This window comes from Rhinichthys klamathensis, unplaced genomic scaffold (genome assembly GCF_029890125.1).
Source record: "Rhinichthys klamathensis goyatoka isolate OS25496 unplaced genomic scaffold, OSU_Roscu_1.1 h1tg000180l_1, whole genome shotgun sequence".
Taxonomy (NCBI): Eukaryota; Metazoa; Chordata; class Actinopteri; order Cypriniformes; family Leuciscidae; genus Rhinichthys; species Rhinichthys klamathensis.
The window spans coordinates 1,573,216-1,600,319 of record NW_026606708.1 but is presented as its reverse complement, the minus strand read 5'-3'; the positions used below and the strand labels follow the sequence as shown (position 1 = coordinate 1,600,319).

General features: G+C 37.9%; 2 protein-coding genes across 3 annotated transcripts in view; one reads left to right on the top strand and one right to left on the bottom strand.

Annotated features, from left to right (window-relative positions):
• Positions 1-27,104, top strand: part of tmem9 (transmembrane protein 9) — a 196,674-nt gene that overhangs the window by 135,094 nt on the left and 34,476 nt on the right. The window lies entirely within an intron of this gene.
• foxp3a (forkhead box P3a) lies at positions 411-26,727 on the bottom strand. Of its 2 annotated transcripts, none has more exons than XM_056260922.1 (14): positions 26,628-26,727; positions 23,790-23,894; positions 14,228-14,388; positions 13,912-13,986; positions 12,986-13,067; positions 12,746-12,902; positions 12,537-12,644; positions 4,329-4,416; positions 4,020-4,088; positions 2,793-2,946; positions 2,585-2,661; positions 2,397-2,498; positions 2,074-2,195; positions 411-547 (listed from the first exon to the last, which is right to left on the bottom strand). In XM_056260922.1, exons 3-14 carry the CDS (start codon positions 14,384-14,386, stop codon positions 454-456), a joined length of 1,287 nt encoding a protein of 428 aa, XP_056116897.1. In that variant the 5' UTR covers positions 14,387-14,388; positions 23,790-23,894; positions 26,628-26,727; the 3' UTR covers positions 411-453. The 2 variants fall into 2 exon arrangements, with proteins under 2 accessions (XP_056116897.1, XP_056116898.1); XM_056260923.1 differs by lacking the exon at positions 26,628-26,727 and adding an exon at positions 24,499-24,590 and having other exon boundaries at positions 23,799-23,894.

Genomic DNA, 27,104 nt, shown 5'->3' with positions numbered 1-27,104 from the left:
ATTGTGTATAGTGTGTACAGCTCTGGAAAAAAAGTCTAAAAGTGCTGGATTACATTTCAGTTTGGATCAAATATTTTATTTTCAAAGAAAATAATTGTACAGCAGTCGTTTAACTGTAGCTATGAACAATAAGTACCATATTAAATGTATTTACACACTTTATTGGTGTACAAATGTTGGCATTATAAGAGTTATATACTTGTGAATTTTTATTACATTTAGGCCTAAATGTGAGAAGGATAATGAAAATTTGCTGAACTACCATTTCTTAACTTTATCTTTGGCTGAAGTTACATTTATATTGATTCTTAAAGAATTCATTACACAAAAAAGGAAAAAAAAGGTCTGAAAAAGACTGCCAGCTATACGTTTAAAACCACCATGTCTGTAATTTATATCACAACATAAAAGTGTAAATCTTGTTAGTGATTAAATGTTGTTGCAATCTCTTAATCAGTGTCCATTTGGTCCTGACATCTGGTAAGTTTCACCTTGTGGAGTCAGGGGAAACAGGTGAAAAGGTGCCATCCAGGCCATATCCTGGTCCCTAGAGGAAAAAGTGCTGTATCAATCAATCTCTTATGATTCAGAACTAAACAGCATGCCTTTATTAGTCCATGAGGCTGTGGTGTCTCCCAGCTCCAACAATAAAGCCACTTTATTAGATCCATCCAAAGAGCCCAAGGTAGTGTTTTTTTTATCTTTACTGTCATCTTTTTTTATACTTATATTTATACATACAACCAACTCTGTGTTTCTCCACATGATTTTTTGAGACTGGTGGGAGGACCTTGGGCGGTCTAGGGGCATTCAAATTGCGTACATTTTTAAAGTTAAAGTCATCAATCTGGTGCACTGCGAGTTCAAAATTAAATTCTCCAACCCATGTTCAGTGTGCAAACTGAACAAAGAAAAAGAAAAGTCAATTAATTGTACCTGAACTTTAAAGGGGACTCAACCTTCTTTTAGTTGTGATAAAGTGGCTCAGTCTACATTACATTCACACTGTTGTTTTAGGAAGCCAAACAATTAGAATATAAAAGATAATAATAATAATATATTGTTATTATACCGATGACAATAATAGCCATATATTGTAAAACAAATGCACTGTAAAATAAATAAATATTTCACAATCATATTATTTTACTTTACAGTAGGGTATTAAAGGACTTTTGTCCTAATTTCCTGTTTTGATGGAAAACTGCAGTTGGGCTTTTATTTTGGTGGAAAATTGCAGCTGGGCTTTTATTTTGGTGGAAAATTGCAGCCGGGCTTTTATTTTGGTGGAAAACTGCAGCCAGTTTCTCTGAAAACAGGTTTACAAACACATCTCATTACAAATCTAGTGAAATGCTGTAATCATCTGCCCATAAAAATGTTGGAAATTATCCAAATGTAAAAAAGCACAATTGGTGCATGTTGCAGTCCCAAATGCATGCTAAACTCACATGCAGAATGGAGTTTACTGCATTCATTCACTGTGAATCTAGCCGTTCTGAGACGCAAAAAAACGAGAGGCTGCTCACTGGAGAGCGTGAACTCCAGCTCCCCCTCTCTGGATGTAATTTGGGTGTAATGGGTGGAGCTAGAAGGTCTAACCACACCCTAACTGTATCCCTCCGCCCATTAGATCCACAGAGGTTGAGCTAAACTCGGTCAAGGTCAACTCATTTGGCTCTGCAGTGAGCACCACTTGCAGGAAACATCAGATCACGAGCTGACCACGTGAACAAAGTGCGAGCTTCGCTTAAAAACACGCAGCGCAACAGACTTAAGTCACAGCCTTTTGTGATTTGATCCATATTGGAATTGGATTTATCCATATTGTGCTTTTGATTTTAGATCGTTTGACATATACTTTGCATAAGCAATGGCGCAAAACAACATTAAAGACCTTTTATGTTATGAGAAGTTTAAATATATTTTTGGTTCATAATGAATCTGTGGTGGGCCGCCACAGTCTAGTTAATGAACGGGTAAACACTGCAGCGATCCACAAACAGTAAAAAACTTGTAAGAATTTATACAAAATTAAACCGTCATCCTTACAACGCAGCAAGTACAGTTTACCTGTGTAACTTTTGTCCTTTTCTCCTGAGAAATTCCTCTTCATCTACAGTCCAAACAGAACCTTTCCTTCCTTCAACGCGCACAAAGCACTTATGAAGACTGAGGTTATGCCGAACAGCATTCTACACACACAAAGTAGTAAAAGAATTACTTATTCTGTGATTTCACAGCCATGTCATCACTTTGTCATTGAGGTGCAAGTAGTGAAAGTTTTATGGTATGTAAACGAGAGGATGTGGCTTTCAGGATTGGCTTGTTTGTGGGCAGTGAGTCATGGAATGACAAATATAATAAGTGTGCTGTACAAATACCGCATCTCATACCTTCCATGTGGCGGTATTGTGACGGAAGTAGAAGAACATGCGGGTAAACCAGTGATAGATTTCATTTAGAGTAAGCTGCTTCTCTGGGGACTCCAGGATTGCCTGGCATACAAGACATCTTTAATGTGACTGACAGGAAATGAAAAGGTAATATAGGCCTACAGGATATTTAATTCAGCAGTGCTTACCCATCGTATCATGGAGGCGTAGGTGAATGGTGGCCTCATGTTTGTTAACTTATAATACTCAAAACTGGGAATAATCCCTGTGGACAGAAAAAGAAAAACATCATATGGTGTTGTGTTGTGTGTGGATAATGTTTTAAATTGAATATACACATGATCAGTTTCTGAATCAGTGTTTGAAAATATGTATAGAACAACAGTGCTGAATGACCTGGTATAACTTGTGAGGTAGAGATCTGCCAGTATCCTTGTGTTAACGCATCAGCTGCCACTCTCTCACTGTCATAGAGACCATTTGTGTTCTGACATACTCCAGGTTGCAGGAGTCCTGACAGATGTCCCGGCTTCTCCACACCGTTACCACCCTGAGATCAGAAGGATAAAATTACATCAATACATAATTTTGGGCATAAAACATCTGGCCTTCATCAGGTCCTACAAGTAGGTAAAAAAAAACCAATAAAACTCAAATGACAAACAGAACATAAACAGACCCTGCTGTCATTATGGCACAAATCGATTAATGGCATAAGTTTACGTGCCGCTCACACATGGTTTTGGCTTGGCTTTTCTAACGCTCCCTTTTTCAGTTTTGTAGCTCAGTGGTTCCTAACCCCAGTCCTGGAATGCCCCCAGCACTGCACATAATGATGTCTTCCTAATCAAACTCACTCTTCCTTATTCAACTCATAAAGACTCTAAGACCTCAAATGGCTGATAAGACAGACATACAAAATGTGCAGTATTGGGGTACTCCAGGACCACTACTGTAGATTGGCTGAGGATCATTGTTGTCTGGTGTGACCCAATTTCAGCTCAGATTTAGCTGGCAGACAGATGGCCTTACATTTGTCTCAAGAATACACTGGTGTGAAGAAAAATCCATAAACCAGTTACAAATCAAGAGATCCCTTCATCAACACGCTTGTTGATGGTCGAATCGTTATCTGGTAGAAAACGTTAGTGGCGACAAAATTTGGTCCATACTTTCCAGACCTTACCATTTTTTGCCTGGCTTCCTTTCTATGGCATTATATTAGTTCAATCTTTAACATATGTCTGTAGATCAACTGATTAAGCTTTTCTCAGAGCAATACATATCCTTACCGTAGTAAATGACACAGCACATCTTAAAATGTAATAACAATCTATAACTTTACCCAGACAGAATGAGCAGTAGCAATCACATTTCTGAACTTTGTGAGCAGATTATTTTTTCTTTATAGAGAATTAACCACTCCCTGATAATCATTTATCAAGTGTATGTAATTACCAGCACGTGGCTGCTAATTATTCTCAACAAGCAATGGTGTACCTATTTTTTTAGTCATCTGGCTTGGTTAATAATTTTGTTATTATGTGTGTGTATATATATTGTTATTTGCAATGCAAACAGCTATATGATATATTTTAAATATAATTTAACATAAGCGCTTACCTCAGAGGTAGATTTGACATCAAACAGGTGTAGCTGCATGGCCTGCAGTTTCTGTCTCTCTGCTGTCAACTAACAGTAACATTTACAAAGTAAATATAACACAGTGTCATAAGCAAGCATCCATTTATCATCCAGTTCTTCTTATAACCTCCTGACCACCATGTTCTTTATTTTCACTCTGCATTTATGTACCATTAGCCAATGTGATACATAATCAATGGGTTCTGTGTTTCCCACGCAAGCTGGTTAAATGTAGAACAAGCCATTTTCAGTATGGTGATCATGTTTTTGAGTACTGGGGTTATATACCTGATTCTCCATGTATTGTACTTTGTCTTTCTGCACCCTCAGCTGGGTTACACTTCTGTCCCCAGGAGCATGGTCAGTAGAAAGGTGTCTAGATTATGAAAAACACATAAAGATGTACAGATATCGGGTATTGTTGGAATTATTTATTAAATTATATAGTTAACCCTTTAGAACCTGAAGCTAAAATAGGTGTTTTTCACATATTTAGATTTTTTGACTCTAAAATTCTAAAACAATGTGGTATCTTCATGTGCAAGGTGTCATCTTTTTCAGAAAAAAAATAGCTTTCAACAAATTACAGTTATTGAACATTACTGTGTGTGGTGAGTTTGTAAATAGAATTTAAATAGACAAAAATAAAAAAGCGAGAATAAATTTACTGATTTTTATTTAGAAAAAAAAACAGACAAATCACGAACGAAAGAAACTAACACTTTAAAGTAGGGCTGCTCGATTATAGAGAAAATCATAATCACGATTTTTTTGGTCAGTATTGAAATCACGATTATGTAACACAATTATTTCACATGACTTTGGGAACTTGTTGCATTTATTAAAAAGACACATTTCAACAATTCTTAAAAAAATTCGAAATTTGAACATGTATTGTACTCTTTGAACTATTAAACAGACCTGCAAACTCACAAGTGGTGAAAAAGGTGACATGTTTACGAAGTAATTTGTTGTAGGGGGGTCTGAGGCATCATCCCCCATGAGACATTTTTATGATTTTAACATTTAAATGAAGCATTCTGGTGCATTCTGACAAGAAAACATTTTGCTTCAAGACATTTGCTTCAAGTAAAAAAAAAATATTAACACAATTTGATTCCATATTGATTAATTTAAGGCCTATCAGGTACAGTACATAACAAGAAAAAATATCTCTCAACTAATGCTGTAAAGTAAACCATAAGGAACCCCAGTACATCATTCTAATATTAAAGGTTAAAAATGATTTATTTCACTTATTCCATTTAAATCACACATAAGGAAGTTTTTATAATAATGTTATAATACATTTTTAATGACAAAATTACTTTTTAAATGGTGTCTGTCATAAGTAAATATAATTTATTTTGAAGCAATATTCTCATCATCTTTTACATACTTAAATCTGCGTATTTGTGATTTTTACACCAGGGCGTTATTTACCTTTATAAAGGACAATTTTTTAAACCTTACTAAATATATGCGTTATCTTTCATGTCAAATTCTAACATTTGGTCAAATTCAGTTTTATTAAAAAGGGCTGTTATCAATCAAATTAATTAATGTACACTGCAAAAAAATTACAACTGTAATAAATAATTTTATGAGATTAATGTTTAAACAAATAATAAAATTAAAAATTAAAAATTAAATCAATGATGCCTTTAAACAATAAACCAATAGGTGGCGGTCAGTGACAGTCTTAATAAATGAATCATTGAGTCATTCATTAAAACGATTCGTTCAAAATACTGAATCATTCAATAACAAAACACAGCGCTTAGTACTGCTTTTCTTTTGTAACTATATTCGTCGGTTAAATAGAACAAAACCAGTCAATATTGCGTCTAAATTGTAAGTGACTACATATTAACTAGGCTACTTGTTTATTAAACTATAAATTAAATGTAGGCCTAACATTTGCAATCGTGATATAGCTAACGTTAACGTTATATGTTCTAGAGCAGCCCTTAGTCGTGTTATGTTACTTAACTTTATCATATATTAAATAAAAAAACTCAACATTTTTACCTCAGTATTTCTTCTGTAAGTTTTTTGTGTGCTGTTACGCTCATTTGTTTAGATTTCTCCACTAATGTCTCTCTCACAAATAGACAGGCAGCGCAGCTTCCAGAAATACACTAACTTATCCATTACCAATCGCTGTTTACACTGACTGTATCAGAATCATTCTCTCGTTTCGATCGGTCGGGCAAGTAAAACTCTTTCACTTGAAACTTAAAAAAAAAAAAAAACACTTTTCCCGGACAAGCAGATAAGTGTTAATGTCGAGCCCTGTGTTCATTCTCAATTTGTTTCGAGCTGTAAAGCGGAACAGATGATCAGGTCATAAGCGCTCGCGCTGCCGTTTGCTGGAACTGAGGCGCTACAGTCTCACTCCAGTCTATTACGGTAAATAAGCCTATTGTTATTGTGAAGTTTATTGTGCTAGCAATTTATGACTGTATAGCAGAGGTGGGTAGTAACGAAGTACATTTACTTCGTTACATTTACTTGAGTATTTTTTTGGAAAATTTGTACTTTTAAGAGTAGATTTAATTGTGGGTACTTTTACTTTAACTCGAGTAGATTTCTAATGAAAAAACTGTACTTTTACTTCGTTACGTTTGGCGACGTTCCTCTCGTTACTTTATTTTAATGCAATATGTTGTTAAAAGCGTAGTTTATTCTAAGCGCGCGCTCTCTCTTTTTTCTGGGCATGAGCGATGCTCAATTCACAAATGAATCACTCTTTTGAGTCGATTCTGTTCAAAGACTTCATCAAACAAGTTGGGCAGATCTGTCTAAATCGGTTCGCGAATCAGTTGGAATGATCTGTTCAGTTTCCTCACGCACTGAATCGTCTCGGAGTCGTAACAGGAAGATTTAAGAACATCAAGAGCGTTGTATTAAGTGGCGGTCCACAGTCTACAGTACAGTCTAGAAAGTAAATCTGCAAATGCATCATATTTTTTGCCAGCGATGAAGATCTTTATTAGTTGAACTTGAACATCTTCGTATGTTACTTCGTAAGCTGTCTGTGAATGAATGATTCCACACGACGATACATTCGATTTCATTCAGGACAAGGTAATACATTTTACAACCAAACAGATTATTGCGCCATATAGCACTACTACAAAGTATGGCATTACCCTTTTTTTGGACATATACATTACTTTATACATTAAATAAGCTATCATCGTCCAGTTTATGAATGTGTGTACACACACAATGAGTGTGTATTGCGCAGTGGCGTGCGAACTCGACTTGAAAACGAATGCCTTTGCCTGCCTTATTAGACACAGTTAACCAGTTTAAAGATGCTTTCATAAATATAGCCTACATTTAAATACATTTTGGAGAACAGACAGAAGAAGATCCGTGCATTTGATCGTTGTTTATGTTGGGCATGACATGACTGCGAGCACATGTGCAGAGTTTTAACACTTTCTAATCTGTCAATGGTTCCCATCCCTTGAATGCAAAACTCCATAGAGTCACTTTATTCCGACATTGCCTAATAATCCAAATGTAGTTGTATAAGTTACTATACTATTATACAAACCAAAGGACAGCCAATGGTTTTCAGGCTATAGATATACAGAAATAATGTTTGTCTCTTCTGTTTTTGTTGCAAAGATAGCTTATCTAATTATGATAATAATAGTCATTTAAATGAAAAAAAAAAAATCTAAATAATATCATGTTACATATACAGTATATATATATAGGCCTATGTGTAAAGTAACTAGTAACTAACTACTTGAGTAGTTTTTTCATTGGATACTTTTTTACTCTTACTCAAGTAACTTTTAAGATTATTACTTTTACTTTTACTTTGAGTAAATATTTCTATAAGTACTTGTACTTTTACTTGAGTACAGTTTTTGGATACTCTACCCACCTCTGCTGTATAGGCTGAGAGAGTTTATGGCTTCGTGGGGGGCAGATGTGCTCGTGTCATTCAGAACACAAGACAAAATATAAGAGTGTTCTTGCAAAACAGAACATGGCAAAATAATCGTTCTTACTCGATTGTACTATTTTGGTGATCGTTGGGATTCAATTGCACAGCCCTACTTTAAAGTTGAAAAATTAACTATAATACATATATAGTCTTTTATTGTGACATTGGGTTGCACAGTTTTCATTTAGGACACTTTTTTTTCATACACGCACACACATACAAATGCTTGCATACATTATATAGGCAAGCACACATACACACCACATGCTAAGATACGTGAAAGAGTAACGGTCATCCGCCTCCCAAGTTTCATAAAAAATCATCCCAATCCCTTCTTCTGCTGTCTACTACTTCTTTCGCCATGTATTTGTTCGTTTCTTTTATTATTTTATGAAATCCAAAACACTCTAACGTGCCGCGCTTCGTATCTCTCTGTTCAAATCCTTCCTTCCCAGTTCCCGCTCTGCCCAAGAGGTCCCCGCTGCAGCCTGTAGCACGATGACGTAGCTGGATGGTCCAATACGTATTGGATGGAGGTGTGTTTTGCTGACGTCATATACGCATGCGCACTAGTCAAGTCAAGTCAACTTCATTTATAGCGCTTTTAACCCAAGGGGGTAATCCATCGACCGGAAGTTGAAGCCGGCCGGGTGCCGCCATGTTGTAGCAGAACTTCACTTGCGTTAGCATTTCCATTGACTCCCATTCATTTTTGCGTCACTTTGACAGCGAATAACTTTACATCTGAGGCGTTTAAAGACTCCATTTGTCCATTATTTATTTCTAAAGAAACACGACAATGTATAAAGGGCTCCATTACCTTCTATGTTACACTATGGCCCCGTAGAAACAGATTTAGTAAAAATAGGCTAACGATTGCGTCATAACCACTCGACTCTCTGTCGCGCTGTACAGAAATTACCGTACAGACAGGAGGAGAAGCTCGCAGGCAATCGGGGGGACGTCCCGTCAAGGGAGAAGCCCACAGATAATGAGTCCATAAAAGCAACGGAATACTTACTCCTGCTCACTCACGCCAAAGAACTCTTTGCTCAAGTTCCCCGTCTCTGCAAGATTAACGTTGGCAATTTTCACGCACAGCTACTAGAAGATTAACGTCTGTCAGACAGGTTGCTCACGTCATCAAGCTTATGCCGAGTTCAGACTGCACGATTTTCAAAATAATCGGGTCACTGTTGTTTTCACACTGCATGACTATCTGGGGTAACATTCAGTTGCTGCTGTGTTCACACTGCACGATGGATCGGCGACAGGAGGTTTCACACTGCATGACTTTACAAAAGAAAAAAAAGCCGACAACTTCTGCCTGGTCCGCAAACTACGTTTCACAACCAAACAAACGCGAGAAGTGATAGGAAATAACGGAAGGTCACGCGTGCGTGAGACCGGAGTTCTCGCGCGACACTGAATTTGTTATTAAAAATGATAGCCTACAAATTGTATGTGCACTGATTTGTAGCGAAAATGAAAAAGAAAAGAAAAAAACAGTTTATGCAGGAAATGGTTGGGAAGACGAGGGGAGCAAGGACTGTGTTTTGCAAAGAGAGTTGGGGGTAAATAAATAATTTTGCAAATGTCCTGCTGTTGTTGCTGGTCATGCAAACGTTTGTGCTTTGTTTCTGTTTGATATAATTGTTAATATAGGCCTATCTATTAAAATACTGATATTCTGGTCTATAACTCCCAATATTAGGTCATCGCCGATGTAGTTTTCAGTCAGAACACATTCACACAGCAGGATTGTGAATCGCCGACAGGTCCAGATATTTAGCATGCCAAATATCTCACGGGCGTCGGCGACTTGTCGGCGATTCTCTCAGATCGCGTCTTTGCTCATTCACACTGCGTGATTGTCATTCGCGTGAACGAGCACCGATTTGCCTGTGATTTCGGACATTTGTCGGCGATTTCTCAAAACCTGTCGGCGAGCCAAAATCGGGGCTAAAATCGTGCAGTCTGAACTCGGCATTAGTTTGAGTCGGTTTGAGTCTGCGCGTCAGGAACGGAAGTGCTCAAAAATCGCTAAAAATGGGCTTCAACTGTCTCAACTGAGTTCCAATGAGATGGCTCTGTCCACTTCTTATACTGTCTATGCTTTTAACCATGTAGATTGTTTCAAAGCAGAGATAAACATATAATTTAAGGTAAATGAGATTGTTTTGGCTTTATAGCGGTTCTTAAATAATGTTTAAGAACCTGTGATAAACGCTGATGGCGTTCATATGCGCATTAAGAATTGATTCTATAGTTAGAGTAGGTGTAGAGAGAGTAGAGAGTTGGTGAACGATCGCACGTGCTTTGATCTTCCAAGAAGAATAAAGTAAGTTAAATAAACTCGCAATTGTGAGGAAAAAGTCGCAATTATATATTTTTAAATGTTTTATTCTGTGGCGGAAAAGAGCTTCCATACTCAAGTGACCATTTATATTTAACTTAACGTTACTTTATTCTTCTTGGAAGATCAAAGCACGTGCGATCGTTCACCAACTCTCTACTCTCTCTACACCTACTCCAACTATACAAGTTTTAGGGCTGGACGATATGATGATATACAGTATAACATTAATGTAAGTGATCACTCGGATTTAGACCTATCTATATTGTATTTATATAAAACGTTTACAGGCAAATTGTCTTCATTTATTTCCCCGGCGTCGAAATCAGGCACATATAAATGTCAGGAAACACGATTCCTGGCTGCATGTCAATATCCATGGATCACTGGATCTTTGATAAGTTGTAAGGAACACTATATCGAGTCCAACTTTTAGTTTAAACTGATAATAGTTTGTTTTACTCGCGTTAACGCAGTTTCCCCTATTAACTCCAGTCACGCAGCAGCTCTTCTGCCACTCAGTCCCGCTGAGGGGGGCGTGTTCCGGCGGGGAAGTGACGTTAATGCATTCCCTCTATAAAGTCAGAATTCTGAATTTATAATAGGCCTACATAATTGGGAGTTTACGTCTCCCAATTCTGAATTTTTTTCTCATAATTGTGACATAAACTCGCAATTGCGAATTATAAAGTCAAATTCTAAGGGAAAAAATGACTTATTTTTTTAACCTCAGAATAGTTTAATATCTCACAATTCTGACTGGCTATAACACGCAATTGCGACTTATCATGCAATTCTGACTTTATATCTCCCAATTGGTATTATAAAGTCGAAATTCTGACTTTTTTCTCGCAATTCTGAATTTATAACACATAATTAAGATTTTATATCTATCAATTCGGACATATTTTCTTAGAATTGTGAGATATAAACTCGCAATTGCGAGTTATAAAGTCAAATTTTACCTCAGAATAGTTCTCTCACAATTCTGACTTTATAACACACAATTGCGACTTTATATCATGCAATTCTGACTTTAGCCTATATCTCCAATTTGCGTAGGTTATTATAAAGCCAGAATTTCAAGAAGCCTCGCAATTGCGAGTTTATATCTCATAATTCTGACTTAACACGCAATTGCGACTTTATATCACGCAATTCTGACGTTATAACCTGCAATTGCGACTTCAATTCTGAGATAAAAAGTCAGAGTAGTGAGATAAAGTTACCTTTTTTATTTCTCACTCTGTGGCGAAAACAAGCTTCTATAGCCTACCATATGTATTGCAGACACTGAACTGTGGAAAAATGAGTAGGCTATAGCCATTAAAGAAGAAACTCTTACCAGGCAAAATATCAAGCACTGTTTTTTTTCTTTCTTTTTTTTTTTACATCTGACAAGATTTATTTTCTTGATGCTGTTATTATTTTTGCATTTTCCCTTAAATGTGTACTGGTATCTTAAAATGTTTACAGACTTTATTGTATTGTACCTTTAAAATTACAAAGACAATTTGGCTACTTGATTCATTTTTGCTTCCACTCAACAGCAAATGTGACCTGAATAAAATAAAATGGCTTTAAAAAAAAAAAAAAAAAAACTTGCGGTGCTGAGGACATGCTATTAATCTATCAAATTTAGGTTTAAAATCATGTGATTTAAAATGTTGTAAAATTAACTATTTTGCATAGCCTATGTGTGAAACTCGGATAAGCATCCCATTTATGTAAATAATTACTTATTTATCAATAATTACTATTTAGCAGTACTATACTACACAGGTTAGAACATCATATCAGTACAATATTGAGCATATATGTCACTTAAAACCAGCGCATGCGAATTAAAATCCAGAGATCGACACTGCGCATGCGTATATGACGTCAGCAAAACACACCTCCATCCAATACGTATTGGACCACCCAGCTACGTCATCGTGCTACAGGCTGCAGCGAGGGGTGTCTCGCTCTGCCACTACTGCCAGAAAGCTGCTGTCATTTGGTGACGGAAAGCATTACCGTAATAAGCCGTATATTGCCGAAAAGCGCATATTGTCTACTGTCAGGGGCAATTTGAATGGTTTTGATGGTGCAAACGGTTGAAGAGTTTACGGTAAAATTAATACAGCTTGCTGGTTTAAAAGGGTTAATTTAAATTGTTTTGTCTCACCTTAAGAAATGTCCATATTCTTTGAACACTTCCCTGCTCTTTGAGCACCCCGGCCATCTGCATTGTCCTTTAACACACAGAAAACTGCCAGGAACACTGAATGGATGCCTAGAGATATATAAAAAAAATGCTTCGTTTAGCACAAATGTGGACATTATGTATTTTTAATTTCTTGTTTGTGTGTTTGTTTACTCAAACCAGATACTCACTTCCCAGAATTTTCTGGGCTTCCAGGCTGAGGACTTGACACAGAGGCACTGAGTCTGTTTTCAGATTGGCTGGTGTAAAGTGGGACCGGGTCTGTCATGTTGCTGTCAGGTTCTGTCTTACACACAGTGTCCACAGCCCAGTCATGAACACCACATCCTGTGTAGCATTATGAAAAGGTTAGTTTTAGAGAAAAATTGTTTTATATTTTTCAGTTTTGATAGAGTCTACAGTACCAGTACCTTGTGGGAAAGGCTGGTTGCCTTTGCGTAATACTGATGGTCTGTGCTGTCTAAAATACTTGCTTGTATTTTCACTGGCACTCTAGATAAAGACAACAGAAACTCATCATGCATCATTTTTATACTACCCAATGCTACATGTTTCAGTTTTTAAAATGTAATTCTATTCAATTCCTTTTAAATGTACAGTAAGTGATTTCTAAGAAAAGCTGTTGAAAGTGGATCATACCGAGCACCACAACACACTTGTAGCAATTCAGCAATAGGGGGCGTGTCCACTCATGATGGGGGAGGAGAGAGAGTTAGCAAGAGGGAGATTTGAAGAAAGACTGTAGAAAGAGCCATGGCTGATAGACATTACAAATGAGTAAAGGTCAGAGGAATATCATCGGGAAAAGAAGGGTCATGAGCTTCAGGACCCGCGTAAATATTAAAAAAGCTTTCCAGTGCCAAAGAGGTGACCCAAGTGGAAAGACCTGAAAACTCAACGCCAAAGTTGCGTTGTTTCTGCTCCATACTGTACGTGAGTAATATTTTGCTATGTTTCACAGAACCAAAAGATGCTGATGTTGTAATGTTAGCTTTAGTAACAGGAGATTTTAGTGTCATTGTTTGTCTGGAGCTGGTGTTCTGTCGGGACTAACAACAAACTCTTGCTTTTATATACTCTTGTATACTATTTGTTAAATTTTTTTGTTCTTCCTTGTTGTTTGTCATCTTCACTTTATTTATTCAGCTATTCCTCAGCTATGATAATGAGACATCTACTCTTGCATTGCATGTTCGTGCATTTTGGTGGGTGGAGCAATGACAGGTGGGGTGTGTTTGTTTGGTGTTTCTCAGAAATTGCTTACTGCACCAATAATCCTTTAGTTTTTGGGAAAGGTGTTGCTATGGAAGTGAAACCTTTTATGATTGGGCTGTACCTGCTGCTGTAGAGTGGAATTTTGAATGTGAGATGAGCCAGCACCTCTGAGATCACTCTCCATAGCAACAGATACCTTTGAAATCACAATCACAAAAAGATAAAATTTTAAAGTTTGCGGAATGCCTTTTTAAATTTACACAGGCATTTTGTGATATAGCACTTATACATTCTTCAGTATGATGTTACTTGAGCTGTGAATTTCTAAAGTTGTCTAACTATGTTTGAGGACTCTTTTTTAGTGGAAGAACTTAAATTAACATTATTAATATTCCTTTAATTTCTAAATATAAATATGGCAGTTTCCAGTCTGTTACCTTGGTAGCCATTAGTTTAGCTGAGCTAAGAGGTGATCTGCTTGCTCTGGGCTTCATCTGTATGCTGGAAAAGGTGGGATAGTCTTCCTCTTGGTACTGATGTTGGTGAATGCTTCGGTTTTCTTCACCTCTGTATGTTCCAGGACCATTTTGAAGCATTCCTATATAGAAATAAATAGGAAGTTATACTTAACTGCAAGAGCTTACAGTTCATTAACTTTAACGTACTACTAAGGACTGAAAGTGAAATTAATCAGCCCTCCAAGTACTAGCACAAAGTATTTCCTGTGCAAATACATGTACCTTTTGCTTTGTTTCCAAATATAGTAGAACTAAACTCATTTGAATTCAAAACTGCTAAATGAAATGGAGGTTGTTTTTCTTTCTCTTGTTTCACTGTGCAGGTTCTCTGAACACAAACTACAGTTTCCCTAAAGCAGGAACCAAGAGGTCAGGAAAAGCAGTGGTGGGCCCTTCTTATTTTAAAGGGGTCATGACATGATAATTTAAATTTGCCTTGTTTTTTGACATATAAGAGGTCTTTGTACCATTAAAACATGCATAGATTAAAATTTCCTCCTCATTTTAAACAAAGCATTTATTTGACCAAGCTCCAAAAACATCTAGTTTGGATATTGTGAAATTTGTGACGTCACACGCGCAAATACATTTGCATATGACTGCCTCCAGATCAAGACATCGACGAATAGTTATACACCAACGCACCTAAGGCTCCGCTCACTGGCATTCAGTCGCTTAACGGATGACATTTGCCTACACCGATGTGAGTGTCACGTGGCATCAAGCAGTTAGAACCCATTATAATCACTGACGCTGTCTACACTGGATATAGTACACAGATGTGCGTTCAGTTTCTGACATACTCCACGCACTGGAATCTGTCGACAACAGGACAAATGGAAAAGTGAAAGAACATTCGTGTTGACGTGTCCAGTTTAAACTAGGGATGGGCATTTTTCAAAAATATTGCATTCGAATATTTGGGCTCATAAAAATCGAAAAATATTCGAATATTCGTTTATTTAAATGACGTTTAATGAAAAGACGTTATTTTTTAAGTTAATTTTTTTTTTTCACGTTTTTGTCACCATTTCTGAACAAACTTAAAATTAGGCAATATACACAACAAGCTTACAATATATGTTAAAGTTTTCTTTTAGTTGAAAACATTAAACAGTAGGCCTATGTGTAAACAAAAAATATAAAAAACAAAAGCATTAATAAAAGCATGCTTAAGCAGCGCAAACGGGAAAAAAACGCCTAATAAAGCAGATTGCGCCAGATATCGTACAGAACGTACACAGACACAGACACACACACACACACACGAGTCAGCATATGATTATCGTGTTTATATTGTTTCACGTTTTTATTGAGAAAAACAATATCCACATGCAGGGGCGCCGCCAGCAATTTATGCTCGAGGGAGAAAAGGCGCTTTGCTGACAGACGCTTTAGAGACACAAAGATAACGGTGTTCTAAGTTTCTAACAGCACTTTGCGTTTTCTGTTCTTAAACCTGTCTCCCTCAACGAAACCTAAAGGAAGTATATGTCTCAAAATCATTTTGCTATAAGATAAGTTATCATTTCGGATCACGCGGGGTCCAGCTGCGCTTACCTGCAGTCGTGAATGCAGTGATGGACAGCTATCTTTCCTCATTCGACTGTTTGGATTTCATGTGATTTCTCATTGTGTTGATGATATTATAACTCAGATTAATTAATTAATTCGATCAAAAGTAATTCCATTTAGTAAGATCATTTTCAAGTAATTCCAAACTTCGCGAGGCAGACGACAACAACATTATGTGATCAAATACACACAACTTGTTAACACACTCCACAGCGCCACCCAGTGCATTTAATTATAACTGCGAGTTAGTGCTTGGGATTTATCATGGATTCACTGCATTTACGGCCAGCAAAGCAATGTAGTAAAATTCGAATAGTATTTTATTTTTCGAATGATAATTACAGATCGAAAATTCGAATATTCGTGCACATCCCTAGTTTAAACAGCTCATTTGCATCTCTGTATAGACTTCAGAAGGATCCCAGCATCAGAAACAAGTGGATGGATTATTGCAATGACGTCCCGGATCACGTCGGAGGATTATATGTTTGTTCGGAGCATTTTGTGCGAGTGTTTCAACACATCCTCGCCCTGAGCGAGCTGTCATCATAGTCCGCCATTGTTGATATGCGAGCTGTCATCATAGTCCGCCATTGTTGTAAAGAGACCCCAATGGGGCTGGTAAGGGTTAGCTACCCTTGTCGGCAGTATCCAGCTCCGTGTTTACAGGATGCTGGAAACACCCGCCCAAGGCTTCTGAGAAATTAAAGAGAAAAATACCCCTAGAGTCTGCGAGAGCGGGGGCGGAAGATGACTCAATGTTGGACAACATGGTTAATGACTTAGGAATGGAAACGGATATGAGTATGGAGAGTAAGACTAGTCCAAGATCTGCAGTTAGTAAAGTCATTGAACTCCAAGTTTGTGTCTGTGGCTGGAGCAAGGCGACAACGGTCAGGGGTTTGAAGGTTCATCAAGGGAAAATGAAATGCTTGAGGGAGAAGGGACAAGGGCCTCGCATTGATCAGTACTTCTTACGAAGTCAGTCAAGTCAGTCGAATGAAATCCAGCAACAGGAAGCAAACCACAGCTCGCAGGATATCAGCGCCCCTGTCATAGAGGAGAGGAGGGCTTGCACAGTTAGTGATGAACATATTCATACTTGTGAACCCGGTCAGACTAAACAGCATAAGAGAGAAAAGAACCTCAACGGGCATAGGCCTGGAGTTAGATGGCCAAGAGCTTGTGAGAAAACTGCATGGGACACGGTAAACACAGATCTATGCTTTGCATTGGAAAGATTAACTGGTACAGTTGAAAAGAAGCTGGATAAATTTGGGGACATCATTTACGCATATGGAAGTGAGAGGTTTGGTGTGGAAAAAAGGAAGGAAAAAGTACAGACTACTCCTGGAATGTCTAGACGGCAGCAGAAAATTGAAGGGTTAGTTAGAGAAAGGAGACAGCTGAGGAAGCAATGGAAAAGAGCAGAACAAAGTCAGAAGGAGGGACTCAATCTCTTACAAAGGGCCATAAAAGATAAGCTGGCAACAGTACGCAGAGCTGAGCGTCTACGGAAACGCTACAAAAAGAAGGAACGTGCGAGGGCTAATTTCTATAAAGACCCATTCAAATTCGTAAAGAAGTTATTCACCAGGGAGAAGAATGGCACTTTAAAAGCATCTAGGGTTGAGCTAGAGAGATATTTGGAGGAAACGCATACAGATGCAAAAAGGCATGAGCCTATGTCAATTCCATCAGACATACCACCTATCAACCCACCAGAATACCAAATGGAGGTCTGTGCACCTAAGTGGAAAGAGGTAGAGCAGGCTGTGAGAAAGGCAAGGGCTTCATCATCTCCAGGGCCTAATGGAGTTCCGTACAGAGTGTACAAGAGTGCTTCAGGAGTTCTGCGAATTCTGTGGAAATTGATAAAAGTGGCATGGGAAAAACAGGTTGTACCTAGAGCATGGCACAGAGCAGGTGGAGTCTTTATACCTAAAGAAAAAGATGCTACAAGCATCAGTCAGTTTCGTCCTATTTCACTATTAAACGTTGAAGGTAAGATTTTCTTCAGCATTATTGCCCAGAGATTGTCCACCTACCTATTAAAGAATGGCTTCATTGACACTTCAGTTCAAAAAGCGGGCATTCCAGGGTTCTCAGGATGCTTAGAACACAACAATGTTATCTGGCAACGAATTCAGTCAGCTAAAAAGGAGAGGAAGGAGCTCCATGTGACATTCCTGGATTTGGCTAATGCATATGGTTCAGTGCCACATGAGCTTCTTTGGGCAGCATTTGATTTTTTCAGAGTACCAATGTCAATAACAAATTTAGTGAAAGCCTATTTTGGAGATTTGCAATTTAGTTTCTCAACTCCAAAATTCAGCACCGCATGGCAATGCTTAGAGGTTGGAATAATGGCAGGATGCACCATTTCTCCACTGGCTTTTACCATGGCAATGGAAGTAATCATTAGGGCATCAAGATGGGTAGTAGGAGGAGAGCGCTTGGCTTCTGGGATGCGACTACCACCAATCAGAGCATACATGGATGACATGACAACCATGACTACAACAGTAGCCTGCACTAATCGGTTATTGGGGAAGTTAACAGATAATATTGAATGGCCACGAATGCAATTTAAGCCCTCTAAATCAAGGAGCATCTCGATAGTTAAAGGAAAGGTAGTAGATAAAACATTCTTCATTAATGGTGAGGCAATACCAACAGTTTCTGAGAAGCCAGTGAAGAGTCTTGGGAGATGGTACGATGGGGATCTAAAGGACACAGTTCGAGTGGGAGAAGTTAGACGACAAGCAGTGGAAGGGTTGAAGAGCATAAACAGCTGTGCTCTACCAGGCAAACTAAACCTCTGGTGCTTTCAGTTTGGTCTACTGCCAAGGTTGCTGTGGCCACTGACTGTGTACAAGGTTTCTTTGACAACAGTGGATAAGCTGGAAGCGTTAATAAGTTCATACATCAGGAAATGGTTGGGAGTTCCACGCTGCCTCAGCAGAGTCGTGGGATATCGTGGGACAGGTACAGCATGGAAGAGTTGGTTTTGGGCTCAGTTTAGCTCCTCCTAAATGGCACAAGGCAGGCCCAGCTCAAAGGAGGAAGCTGGTAGTCAACGAGGTGCGAAAGCAGGAGTAGAGGATGAGATGTATAAAGGCCATTTCCCAGGCCAAGCAGGGAGAGTGGATGAGATGGGAGAGTGTGGAACAACGCAAAATGGGCTGGCAAGACCTTTGATCAATGGAAGAGAGTAGGATCAGTTTCCTTATTAGGTCAACATATGATGTTCTCCCATCACCGCAGAACCTAAACCTCTGGGTAGGAGAGGATCCCTCTTGTCTTTTGTGTTCATCACCTGCCACATTAAGGCACATTTTGACAGGATGTAAGGTGGCTCTTAGCCAAGGTCGGTTTACTTGGCGCCATGACCAAGTATTGCGATGTTTGGCTTTAGCATTGGAAGGCAAGCGTAGTATGACCAATAAGTTGCCGCCTGTTCTAGCAAAACAATACACGCAGAAGACAATATTCCTCCACCCAGGCGAGCAACCACCAAGAAAAGGTGCTAACACCAATTCTCGCCCAGGACAACTGGAAGCTGCTGGGGACTGGAAGATGCTGGCTGATCTTGATCAACGGCTTATTTTTCCACCTGAGATTGCCACCACTAACCTACGACCAGATATTGTTTTGTGGTCTGGATCAGCAAGCATTGTTCAACTGATAGAGTTAACAGTGCCATGGGAGGATGCGGTAGATGAGGCATATGAGAGGAAGAAACTGCGGTATGCTCATCTGGCCACTGAAGCAGAACAGCGAGGATGGAGAGTCCAGGTTTATCCAGTGGAAGTGGGTTGTCGAGGTTTTGTGGCACACTCTACAACCCGGTTCCTCAGAGACGTCGGATTCAGTGGCCAAGAGTTGCGTCGCACAGTAAAGAACTTATCTGAAGCAGCAGAAAGGAGCAGCAACTGGCTGTGGTTGAGACGGAAAGATTCTAGCTGGCTGTGTACAGGCCGCCACGCTACGGTTTCGTAGAATTCTTGAAAACTTGAAGAGTCTGTTGGTTTATTTGTATAGGTTGTATAGTATTTACAGTCATTACGTTCCTGTGTATATTGCGTGAATGACGGGTGGTTGGGCAGATATTGTGTTTTGCGGTAGGTGGTATGCCATACGGAACCGTTGCCACTGAAACTGCATATTAACGCACCAGTGGGGCTCGGCAGCCTTAGTCAAACGGGTTGGCGCGTATGGTTGGGTTGCGGAGAGATTGTGAGATTGTGGTTAGGTCTCAGCAGCAGGAGGGATGTAGAGGTCAGTAAGCTGGGCTGAGTTGAGTGGGGGACGGAAGGGGGTGACTCTGGGACGCCAGAGTCACTGTCGAGCCCTCTTGAGGTGTCGTGGGCTAGTCGACGAAACACTGAGGACGGAAGGTGCCCACTTGAAGACCCTAGAGATGTCCCCTACTTGGCTCAATCCAGACGGTTGTCGTGCTGGTCCACTAGGGAGACCACACTGTAGTTGCAGCTGTCCTGTGTGCTGACGCGCCAAGTACACTGCAGTCGTTAACGCCGGACAGAAGGGGAGTCACAACACCATATGGAAAGAAGCGTAAATGGGTGAAGCATAGTTTACTGTAAAGCTACGTCTTAGTGTTGCTTATCTTGGCGAAAGCAGAGTACAAATCAGCATGAAGTTTTAACATCTACTCTCGTGTAATGGAAATCTGGAGCAGAATGGCGTCTAAGCCATTGTGGTGTTCTGTTCTTGGGTGTAATAACGAACACAGTCATTTATGTTTCTAAATCCGAACCGCTGAAGACGCAGTGGCTGAGTTTTGTTTTCGAAGGGAATATTCCCCACGAGCAACGTCAATGCTTTCATGTTTGCGCGATTTGCAAATCTTTTCTCACCAGACTGCTTTATAAACGAGGGTCAGTATAAGCTGGTTTTGCTAAGAAGCTGCTCCTGAAAAAAGAATCGGTACCAACTATTCGTGTCCCTGCTGCACCTCCAGAAGAAGTGAGTGTAAAATCTTATTAACCTTTATATTAATCTTTGCAAATCGCTTGGACGCTTCGCGATGAATGCGGCTAAGGTTTACACTCAGGGTACATTACGGCATGTTTCCTATGTACGACGTTCTCAATATATTTCATAATCCCACGTTTATAATGAACAACGCGTTATGGTTATTGTGTTATTACAAACTGAGTACGTATACATCAGTAAACACATAACTTAACGTTAGCGTTCGTAACGTTACATCTCACTAAGTTACTCTACCCTGCCAGTACACAAAGATAGATCAAAGTGACATTATGTTAACCAACCATTCAGAAACGTCCTGTTCGAGACTTAATTGTCGAACTTCTTTGCGGCCGTCATCTTGTTCCGGGTGCGACTCCGGTTCAAACTGATACGGTTGCACAGATGTGTCCTCAGAGACTCCCGCTGCCATTCTTTCTCCAAAATATACCCTCAACTGTTGTCAAGGCAACACTCCACGTGCATTATGTCAAAACCATGGTCAAAACTCCCGCAGAACAGAGGGGCGGAGTGAGCGAAGCTCATTATCATTTAAAGGCATATGCACTGAAACGGCATGCTGAAAACAGAGCTATTTTTGACCAGGTAAAATTAGTGTTTTCTTACAATACTAATGAGAATTTTTAATTAAAGTATATTACAAACTTTTAATTTAGACCCTAAAGAATCAAATTAACTTGTATGAAAATGGCATTATTTGACCCCTTTAAAACCCTGGATGGACTTAAAGGAATAATCTTGCACATGTAACTTCTGAGAAAGAAAGAAAAAATCTTCATCTTTGGATTTTAGAGCACTATTGTCATTGCGGTTTTCTGAACTTGTTTAAGAAGTCATGTGTGGATGGTGTTGCTTATTTCTCTGACATTTGACATTAACCACATCAAGTATGATAAATGTCAAATTTTTTCACCTGGGGGGTTTTTCAAGTAAGCAACTTGGTTTGATAAGAAGGAGATACAGATGTAGGAAATCAGAGAAGAGCCTTATTTTGGTGCTGAATAGTAACAAATGTTTTCAAATATGCTATAAATACTCCCCCCCGCTCCCCTAAAAAAAATATAAATTACAGCACATTTCTAAAAGTAGCAATGTTATTTAATTACCCTTTTTTTCTGCGCTTCTCAGAACTCTGTATCTTTCTTCATCAAGACTAATTATTAGATGTTCAGTTTATATTGGCTACATGCAAGGGTGCAACTTTCCAGTCATTTGCAATGTTGTGCCGTTGTGCCATGTACATTGACAGAAATTTGTTCAGCCAAAAGTTCAACCAGAGGATGATATTGATGAGGATTACTCAAGGCATTGAAACTCATTATTCATCTCTCAGTCTGAATACAGCCTTCTCTCAGTTCCATGCAACGACATAAACTCCCTCAAGATATGAGAATAGTCTGGACTGACAGCAAGTTTCATTTATGCCACTATAGAAACTTTAGTATTCAGTAAAATCAGTTTTAGTTTCCATGTTATTTTGTGGAATTCATAGTCGCAATGATAATCATTAGGTCTGAGTTGTGACCTAATAGAACCTCAGAAAGAATACCTATCAAATACTTTAAATTAGCAGACACCTGGAATTAAACCTGAAATCTAAAAAAAAAATATTACAGATATGGAACAGAGAGCAGGCCTAAATTCTCTCCATTTCATTCTGACTCACTTTTTTTCCACTGTATACCCACTCACTTGCTATAGCGTGTTGCTTTTCTCTTAACACACATGAATCAAAGACCAATATATTTGGGGCATGTACTGTACTGTACATTCAAGAAACAAACAAATGATAGTGTTGAATACTTGGACACCATGCTCCACCCAGTTCCACCATCTTGGCTTATTGTTGTTGTAGGTAATAATTAATTGAGGTTAAAGTGGCATCTATTGCATGATCTGTGGCAATTGCTGAAGATATGCAAGTTAACACATTAAAAAGTGTTAGATTTAAAAGGGGGTTAGATTTTCATGCTTTTAAAAAATGACTAACCAGCATCAATATGAATGTCTCCACATTAGTGTATTTTATAGGAATGCATATACAGCCATTTATCATTTCTTAGTTTGGAATAAGTATCTGCCATTTATTTGTTATTGGCCATAACAGGAAAATAAATATTGTCTTATCAAATGCAGTCTTTATCAAAATAATTGTATCGTTTCTTATCTAAGTTGCACATTGGAACATATTTTCCAACATAAAATGTGGTTATCCAGTCACTATCATACAATTATTTTATTATCCTAACTAGCTAATGCAATCACTCTTAAAAAATAATTTTCAATTTCCTCGAAAAACTGTTTGTTCTCTAGTTGTTTCTGACCATGATGCACTGATGCATTAAAGATCCCAGAAACCAAAATACTGATCTGTAGAACTAAAAGTACCATATAGCTCAACTCAGAAAAATTTAAGAACAATTACTTTTAAGAGTAGCTGACACAACAACGTAATTTCTTGATTAAAAACTCACAATAAAGAGGTGGCCCTTTAAAAGACAAAAACAAAGTAATTTTGTGTTTAAAAAAAAAAGGTTGCACCTACTCATTTCTCCTCATGTAGAGCTCTCAGGTACAAAAGAAGTGTATTTTTAGAGTTTTGTAACTTACCCTTTATATCTGTTGGCTGGGTGATCCTTCAATGATTTAATTTGCAGTAGTTTAGCTAACACATGATGGAATTACTATCATAACTGCTGTATCTCTACTCATTTCTCCTCATGTAGAGCTCTCAGGTACACAAGAAGTGAATTTTTAGAGTTTTGTAACTTACCCTTTATATCTGTTGGCTGGGTGATCCTTCTATGATTCAATTTGCAGTAGTTTAGCTAACAAATGATGGAATTACTATCATAACTGCTGTATCTCTGTAGAAGAAAGAATGTTTTACCTCCCACACCTTTTTCTTTGTCTGTCGCGCTTTTCCTTGAGACTTTCAGTCTGTGAGCTTTTGCGTTTTCCTATACGTTCTCCTCAGCAAATGGCTGTGGTGCCTCTGAACAGGAAAGAAAAACCAAACACTGAGTTTGTAAGATCCACAGACCTCATCTGCATCTGCACTTTAGGAAAGGAAAGTACACCATTTGGTTGCTTGTCTCTTTTTCCTATGCTGATCTGTGTTAGTTTGTCAGGTTAAACAAAAAACTACAGTGTAATGCAGTGTTGTCAGTAAACAGTATGTAAATTGTCACATCACCTTGATTTTCAATGCTATTTTATGTGTAACATGAATAACAATTAATTCAGTGGTTGGTTTGAGAAGTGCGTGATTATTTTAACCAATCAGAAGGCAAAATAATCTAGCTTTGAAACATCTAATGATTATTAAAACACTTGTCTTTCAAACTGAAAGCAGATTTGGAGTGTTAAAAATTGACCAAAATGTATCTAAATTTGATTATGCAATGATGTGAGCTTTTCAATAATCATAAATCTAAATAGATTTTGAAAACAGTTTTGAAAAGACATATTATATTAACACACACACACACACACACACACACACATATATATATATTAATCCATATTTATTCCAGAAAACAAACAAGTAGCTACTTAATACAACAAGGTTAAAAGAAGGAAAGTAAAAAAGAACTCACCTGTTGGTGCGAGTGTTGGATAGATGTGAGTGAGAGAGCAATTATTAGGGTGAATGCTCTGGAAATGTTCGGGTCATCCCTTTTATAATGTTTAGCATGACATTTAGTGGAAATTAGACGACAGACTGTTTCCTCACAGGGTGTTGGTGTATGTGTATGTGTGTGCGTGTGTGTTCATATTGTATATACATGTGTGCATTTACAGAGTGAGTAGTTACTGCTAGTCAGACTGTCTCCACAAGAAACGTTTGCTCCTATTCATTTGTTTTTAAATCACTTTGCACTTTTTGCACTATGCAATCCAGAATTTTTTTTTTTATAGACTTCTGTAGTCTGTGCTGAATACAGTGTGCGCCCAGCCACCTTCTTGCTCGTTTTCCACAAGTTCAGAAATTATTTGGCATTTGTTGTTTCTGTTTCTTATTTTAGAAATTCTTCATTGCAGCATTTTCCCCCCCTGAGTGTTTACTGGGGAGTTTCTAGATGTAAATGTTTCATATTGCTCACTATTAGGGGTCACATACTGTATGTGTATTGGTAAGAATTATTCCTCTGGTGTGGAGGAGCCAAAGCCCAAATAAATCTCGAACATCTCTTGGTCCATTTAACCACAAGAGAGCAAAAGATTCTGCCAATTTCATTTTGACAGATATCTGTCTTTCACCTCATTCATGCTGTTTAATTTGGAAACATCCTACTTATCTTATAAGATAGCTTATTTTCATCGATCAGATGTTTCAGGTCACATTTAAAGTAATAAATAAAATTAAAATTAAATAATAATTGTGCCCTGTGCTTAAAATAAATAAGGGATATTGTGCCACTTTCAAATCAAAACCTGGTGAAGTCCATTCCGGAAGACCGGAAAATGAGATTGCAAAGAAAATAACCCATTACGTGTTTGGAAAGTCCGTTTGCAGGGTGTGTGACGTTGTATTCGTGTTCTGGGGGGAGACTGAACATATGTACATGTACATAGCATGTGTGTCGATTAGAATAACGCAGGAAAAAACATCCTCATCCTGTGGTTGAAAAAGGTTATTTGAGTGTTTTTGAACAAATTGTTCTTCAATAATGGCACTCCCAAGCACATATACCGTATGTAGACTTGCAAGACTTTTTTGACAGTCTTTTCTGATACAAGTACAAAACTATATACAACTTAAAAACATTTTTGAAGATGAAAACAGAGTAGATTGTTTGAACATGTATCTCAACAACAGGCACATTCATATTAAAAACAAATGCTATTTAGGATCATAATTATATGTCTAAAAGGCTAAAAAGAATTTTTCAAAAATACATATATTTACATTGTTAATAAACTTTCATAAATAAACATTTGATAACTGGTCATCATTCTTTTGGACAGTTTCATGTTCAAAGATTCAAACCATTTTCTGCTGCTATAAATTATTGATTTAATTGGACTGTATAAGGGATCAATGCAGAATGATTATGAAACGACTATTATAACATTTATATACTGAAAAACAGTTATTGTGTCCATACATTTTGAAAGTCTTTATCTTCTATGATCGCACCTCTTTCTGCTCATCTACATTCATTTACAACCTTTATTAAAAAAAACTATTTCTGCTTGCTGAATTAAACACCATGTGATGTTATATAAGCCCTGTCGAGACAAATAATGAAACAAAGCATTCAACCACTTCCAGGTTGGATGTTTTGCATTATTATTTAACTCTATGTGGCTTATACAACATCACATGGTGTTTCATACCATATCATATTCTTAGTCTTCACTCAAGTTTTGTGTCAGCAAATGAAAAAAAAACACATTTGGTGGGCAAAGAACCAACTGGTTAACAATATAAAAAAGAATCAAGATTAAAGAAAGGGGTCATGTGTTTGATGTGTCTTTAAGCAGGTGTAATCTTAACACAGGGTTAGTCGTAAAAGCACAAGTCACTGGAGTACATACCCACTTTGTTCCTGATGTCACTCAAGAGTTTCGAGACATAAAGCTGTAAGTGATTTTTGAACCAAGTCTGCATAATTGTTTATTTATTTATTTTTTCTTTTTAATCATAGAACTTGTGTTTGTAGGGAAATATGGGGATGCATTTAAATCATAATTATTATTTATCCTCGTTCAACAAAAATACCTGACAGGAGTGGGGAGAGTTGTAACAAAACCAATCCACATTGAAGACTTTTTTTCGTATTTTGTTGATTTTTCAGCATGCCTAGAGACAGTAGCAAAAAGGAAGATGTTTCAGAATACAATTTGAAAAAAGCTGTCAGGAAAGTCAACATGCAGCACAAAGAATCTCTTTTTAAGACAGACAATGTAAGTTTTACAGGAGCTGAAAAGCAGACAATGTCAGGTGGTCTTGACTATGAGTTGTTAGATGCAGGCAGCAGACATGTGCTATGGAGTTATTTTAAAATGTAGTAGATAGATAACATACAAATATAGGTAACATGCAACTTCAATATTAAAACGGTTACGAGGCAAACTGTATAATGTTTGTTACATTTTTGCTGTCATTCTTTTTTGCCTTATTGCAAATGACCCTAACTAGTGTAATTCTTACTAATTAGGTAGGTTGCAACAATGGAATTATTTTTATTCAACATCT